Source organism: Humulus lupulus, chromosome 3 (genome assembly GCF_963169125.1).
Source record: "Humulus lupulus chromosome 3, drHumLupu1.1, whole genome shotgun sequence".
Taxonomy (NCBI): Eukaryota; Viridiplantae; Streptophyta; class Magnoliopsida; order Rosales; family Cannabaceae; genus Humulus; species Humulus lupulus.
Genome location: NC_084795.1, coordinates 266,677,911 through 266,684,713, shown reverse-complemented (window position 1 = coordinate 266,684,713; position 6,803 = coordinate 266,677,911). Strand labels below are relative to the sequence as shown.

Genomic DNA, 6,803 nt, shown 5'->3' with positions numbered 1-6,803 from the left:
CCAAAACTGAAAAATGTGCTTCTTGTTGATGGGCTGAAAGCCAACTTAATTAGCATAAGCCAAATTTGTGACCAAGGTTTTCTTGTTAATTTTTCGCATGATGAGTGTAATGTTGTAAATCAAAATGGTGACATTGTTCTTAAAGGTTCTCCTTCTTTGGATAATTGTTACACACTCACACAAAAATTCACATGTCATGCGTCTTTATCAAGTTTTAATAATACTGACTTGTGGCATGAAAAACTTGGACATATAAATTTCAAAAACTTGAAAAAGATTGCTAATGCAGGTCTCATCCGTGGTATACCCAAGCTGGGTAAATAATCGCTTGGTAAGTGTGAGTCATGTCAATTGGGAAAACAATTGAAAATTTCCCATAAAGTATTATTTGATATTAATACTTCAAATGTGTTAGAATTATTGCATATGGATCTCATGGGTCCTATTCAAGTTGAAAGTATTAATGATAAGAGATACATTTTTGTATGTGTGGATGATTTTTCTATATTCACTTGGGTAGATTTTTCTAAATCAGATACTTTTGAAGCTTTTCAAACTCTATGCACAAGACTTAGAGTTGAAAAAAATTGTAACATTGGAAAGATTGTAAGAATTTGAAGTTATCATGGTAAGAAGTTTGAAAATTCTGTTTATGATGGATATTGTAAATCTTTTGGAATTTTGCATGAATTTTCTGCTCCCAAAACCCCTGAACAAAATGGGGTAGTGGAACGAAAAAATCGTACTTTGCAGAAAATGGCCAGAGTTATGTTAAATAGCAAAAAATTCACAAAGAAATTGTGGGCTGAAGCAATTAATACAGCTTGTTACACAATTAATCGTGGTTTTCTGCGTCTAGGTACAAATAAAACTCCTTATGAAATCTGGAAAGGTAGAAAACCCAATGTCAATTATTTTCATGTATTTGGGTGTCTGTGTTATATTCTTAGAGATCATGAGAATCTGGGATAATTTGATGCCAAAAGCGAAGTGGGAGCTTTTCTTGGATATTCCACCAATAGTAGGGCTTATCATGTTTATAACATGAGAACCCAAACTATTATGGAATCAGCTAATGTGGTTGTAGATGATTTAAAATATTTTTCTGAGTACTCCCATGAGGAGGAAATTGACAGACTCATTGATGTTCAACATCATGAAGAAATGGCAGATCTGACAGCACAACCTTCAGAGGCGACAACAACCACTGTTGATGTATCAAACGTGAATTCTGTCGAAACAACAACTGGACAAACAGAGAAGGAAAATCCAGTTATTTCCTCTCACTTCGTTAAAAAAGAACCATAAACCAGAGTAAAAAAGAATCACCATTCTGATCTTATTTTGGGAATCTTGAAGAGAGTATGATCACTCAAAAGAGGTATGTAAACTTGGTTCAATTTGTTTGTTTTGCTTCTACAATGGAACCAAAAAATGTGAAGGAAGCCTTAAATGATGAATCATGGATCAATGCTATGCAAGAAGAGCTAGATCAATACACAAGGAATAAAGTATGGATCCTTGTCCCTAGACCGAGTCATACTAATGTTATAGGTACAAAGTGGATATTTAAAAATAAAACTGATGAATTTGGGACCATAATAAGAAATAAAGCTAGACTAGTTGCACAGGGGTACACTCAAGTTGAAGGAATTGATTTTGATGAGACATTTGCCCCTGTTGCAAGACTTGAATCCATAAGATTATTATTAGCTATTTCATGTGTTCTTGGTTTTAAATTGTTCCAAATGGATGTAAAATCTGCCTTTTTAAATGGATTCTTGAATGAAGAAGCTTATGTGGAATAACCCAAAGGGTTTGAGGATCCTTACAATCCTAATCATGTTTTTAAAATACAAAAAGCTTTGTATGGACTGAAACAAGCCCCACGAGCTTGGTATGAGAGACTAACTCATTTTTTGGTCTCAAAGGGGTACAAGAGAGGGGGATTAGACAAAACACTTTTTATAAAAAATGTTGATGAAAATATTATGATAGCACAAATTTATGTTGATGATATACTGTTTGGTTATACTAATGATTCTCTAGTGCAGGAATTTGTGAAACAAATGCAGGAAGAGTTTGAGATGAGCATGGTAGGAGAACTCAATTTTTTCTTAGGACTTCAAGTGAAGCAGTCAGATGAGGGAATTTTGATTTCACAAAGCAAGTATGGTGAAAATATTTGGACTCGATGCATCTAAACCTGTTAAAACTCCAATAGGTACTATGGTCAAATTATCTAAAGATGAGAATGGGAAGAAAGTTGATCCAACTCTTTACAGGAGTATGGTTGGGAGTCTCCTATACTTAACTGCTAGTCGCCCTGACATCAGTTATAGTGTTGGAGTGTGCGCTCGTTTGCAAGGGAACCCCATGAAGTCTCATGTGACTGCTGTAAAAAAAATTATTCGTTACATCAATAATACTCTTGATTTAGGCATTTGGTACTCCAAAGAAACAAATTCTAACCTTGTGTGTTATAGTGATGCAGATTGGGCAGGAAACACTGATGATCGCAAAAGTACAAGTGGTGGTTGTTTTTACTTAGGAAACAATTTGGTCTCCTGGCATAGTAAAAAACAAAACTCCATCTCCTTGTCAATAGCCGAAGTTGAGTACATTGCTGCTGGAAGCTGTTGTACTCAACTTTTGTGGATGAAACAAATGTTGGAAGACTATGGGTTTTGATATTAAAACTTTAACCATTTTTTGTGATAATACAAGTGCTATTAATATCTCAAAAAATCCTGTTCAACACTCTCGCTCCACACATATTGACATTTGTCATCATTTTATTAGGGAACTTGTTGAAAACAAAACATTGATTTTAGAATATGTTGAGACTAACAAACAAATTGCAGATATTTTTACTAAAGCTTTAGACACGGTCAGATTCGATTCCTTCGGGAAATCCTTGGGGGTTTGTTTTATTTGAAATTTACAATAAATTGATTATCTTGCCTTGCATATGTGTTTGTGTAAATCTCTTGTCCTCTTTGGAAATAATTTGTTGAGCATATTTTTTGTATTTTAGAAAATGAATGTTATAAGTCTTATACTTTGTTAAGAATAAAAAACCATATTTGAAAAAGTATAGACCATCCAATTTATATTTGATCAAATCATTATGTTTGTATGAGCATTCCTTAATCCAGTTTCTTTTTCAGGCTCCATTTTGGAAAAGAGCTACCTATACTAATGTGTGAAAGCCGACACTGAGTAAATTGGTACTTGGTAATTAGCAATTATATTGGAGGATACTCTACCAGTGTAAAGGGCTACCATCAGTATAAGAGTTATAGCCTCCATTATGGTTACAATTTGAAAAAGGCTACAATTGCCAAATATGGGCAATGACCCTAGCTTTAAAAGGCCAAAAAGAAACACCAAATTGATTACACATGCACACACACATGCATGTTGACTAGACTGTGTAAGATGGATGTAAGACTCATTCATATAATGAATTGATTAAAATATGTTTTGTGATTGGTATATTTTTCGAATTATGGTCACTTAGTATTTGAATTATAACTCATTTCTCTAATTTGTGAAAAATATGGTTATCTTATTTCTTTTGAACAGGACTTGACATTTACATGGACACATATGGTATGGAAATTTACATTATATTTTCGACAATGTAAAAATAATGATAAAATAAAATCTATTTTGGATCGTGTACTTATAAAAAAAAGGTTTAAAAAATTATTTGATGCAATTTATTTGTTTTATCTCAATATATTCTAAAATATTCAAAAAGTTTCCAATTTTGAGGTGTGAAAGAATTTGTTTTAAAAAGGGAGATATTTTGGCATTTATCACATAAAATCCGGTTACCCATTTTTGGTTACCCATTTTTGAACTTGCCTCATTTGTGCACCGAATACTCTATATATTCGGATTCACTTTGGTTGTTTCATACTCAATGTTTTCTTGTTTGTCGCTCTCACTTATAACCAAAGTGTTTAGGTTTTTTTCTTTGTGTGTTTCACTTGTTTCATTCTTAGCAGCCATGAAGACTCGAGGTCGTGGTTCATCTTCCAAATCTGTGAAGTCTCAGTAGGAGACAGTTCCTGAGTCAGTTCCCAATGCCACACCTCCCGTCCCAGCATCAATCCCTATTGTCTCGCCTCCTACAGGCCGTCGACCTAAAACCACAGCAAGAAAGAAGGTTCTTACTCTTCCGGGTCCTATAGGATCCACCGTAATTGGAGCTTCAAGTAAAGGAGTTACTTTTCCCAACCTCAATGCTCAGCCAAACCAAGCCTCAGCAGTTCCACTCGCCTCTTCCGAAGGTCAAATAAAAGCCAAACCTGCCTTAACTACAAGTCATTCCCAACCAATCTCCACTGAAGTTGTGTCTGATCCATCTGATCATGACTTTGAATCATTGTTATCTCTTGATGTTTTGACCCCCAAGGCAAAGGGCAAACGCAAGACCAAAGCTACTGGAACAAAGAAAGGCAAGAAGGCCAAAGTGGCTCCAACAAAAAAACTCCATCTCTGATTCATCTCCTATATCCCGATTTAAATTGAAGGCAAAAATCAACCCTCCTCCTTGTATCTCTTCAGAGGATGTTTCTCCTGAAACGGAAGACTCACTGCCTGAGTTGGACCCTTCCCTGACCGAGCCAAATCCTGAAGTTTCTCTTGACGATTTGGCGGAGGAGACTGAATCTGAAGAAGTTCCATCAGAAGCTTCTCCTATTGCATCTAACCCAATGGGAACCACACCATTGGCATTTCCTGAATTGTCTTCCAAACTCCCTAAACAAAAAGGTGCCCCTGTCCGTACTTCAGGTTCTTTCGAAGCTCATTCTCTTACTTTCTGTTTTAATGATAATGAGAAAAACATGCAATTTTATGAGCATTATCACTTTATTAGTGAGCGTAATTTCCTTTTTGCTCCTCATCATGTTTTTGGGGTCATACTTACTTTAGAGGAAAGGGGTTGGTTATGATCTTTGTCTGGATTTGATGGGTTTGTGCCTCGGGTTGTTAAGGAATTTTATGCAAATTTGAATGATGAGTTGTTAGACCAGTCTTCTTTTATGTTTCATAAAGTGTATGTTAGGGGACATTAGTATAAGTTTAGTCCTACTGAAATTACTAAGACCCTCAATCTCGCTCCTGTTGAGATTGATGATTCTATTGATTTTGCAAATGATCAAGTCTTGTCTGAGTTGGTTGGTCAAGTTATGGTGTGGGAACCAAGCACCTCTCTACGAGTCTCGGATCTCACTCATTATTATGGTGCTCTTTTCAAATTTGCAATGTGTAATTGGATGCCTACCACTCATTCCTCGACCATCACTCAAGACATGGCTTTTCTATTGTTCAAAATTGGGACTGGAGTCACCATTGATCTTGCTGCTGTTATTTTTGATCAAATCATGTCCTTGAGTGGTGCCAAACGCAAGGGTCAACACTTGACGTTTCCGCAAGTCATTTATAAACTTTTGGACTCTTAGCGTCCTTTGAAGAAGTCCCACGAGACCTTGACTTCTCCTTTGGTTGGTCCTACCTACACTATCAAAGATGACCATGCTCCGTCCATAGCTCGAAAGGTCAAAGGCATTAATCTGGCTGGTTTTGGGTCTGGCAATGTTGTGACTGACACTCCTGCTGTCCCGATTGATCTCGCTTCTGTCCATACAGGAATTACAAGTCTCTCTGACTGGTTCACTCTCATGGAGGATACTCAGCGCCAAATTCTTTCTTCGTTGGCCATCATCAATGCATCCACCACTCCTTCTCCATGAAGGTTACCGTTCCTTTCGATTTATTTTTATTTTCTTTTTATAAATGTAAAAGAACATTAGCTGTGTCTTTCTTTTGGTTTCGTTTCCTTTGTTCTTTGGCATTTTCTTAGACAATGAGGGGGAGAGAGAGTAACTCTATTTTTTGGTACTTTGATTATTTTGGTTGACTTTCCGTTGTTCATTATTTTTGTTAACAATTTTTGTCTCTTGCTTTGGTTATTTTTGGCAAGGGGAGTCATTTTCTGACTCTTGTGAATTTAAGCACTCACTTGTGTTTTGCAGGGATCTTTTAAAAAATAGATATGCTTTGCCTATAAAATTGCCAAAAGGGAAGATTGTAAATCCTAAAATTGGCATATTTTATAGAAATATCTTTTTTATTAAAAGATCAATTTTTTTCCCTTATTGTGCTTTTCGGAAATCACTTTCCATTTCTTATGATTTGTGGTAAATTTCATCCCTTATTTAATTGTATTTTATTGCAATTTGTTTATAAAGGGAAGTAATATCTTGCAAATATTTAGTACTTACTCAAAGTCATTTATGAAATAATTGTCTATCTATTTTTGTGCAGCTCAAGTTTATAAAATACAGGAAACTAAATCTTTGTTGTCATTAATTGTTATTTCTATTTTGAGCTTTTTGATCCGACATAGGTATTAGCTGTCTCCACCAAAATCGTAGCTGTCAGATCCACATCTTCTAAAAAAGGAAATTCTTTATCAATCAAGAATATCTTCAATTATTCTTGCCTTTATTAGGAGATTCTTTCTCAGCCTTTGTGAGCACAAAAAAAGACTCTATAAATAGGGCTCTAAAGGCAGTGAGAAAAAGTGAACTCTTAGATGCATAATTTGTGAGTGTATTGTAATATTTGTGAGAGTTCTTCTTTGTATTCAAGATCATAGTATTAATGTGATCTTGTAAAAATATGAGAGTTTAGTTTTTGTGGTAAGTTTATACCACGTTCATGAGTGAATACACATTGTAATTTGAACACAACTTTTATAAGTCTTCGGGAGAGGATTTTTACAA

General features: G+C 35.2%; 1 protein-coding gene across 1 annotated transcript; it reads left to right on the top strand.

Annotated features, from left to right (window-relative positions):
- The first annotated feature begins 1,164 nt into the window (after positions 1 to 1,164).
- Positions 1,165 to 5,768, top strand: LOC133825662 (uncharacterized). Its single transcript, XM_062258577.1, has 4 exons — positions 1,165 to 1,272; positions 4,070 to 4,469; positions 4,579 to 4,806; positions 5,545 to 5,768. Exons 1-4 carry the CDS (start codon positions 1,165 to 1,167, stop codon positions 5,766 to 5,768), a joined length of 960 nt encoding a protein of 319 aa, XP_062114561.1.
- The last annotated feature ends 1,035 nt before the right edge of the window (positions 5,769 to 6,803 follow it).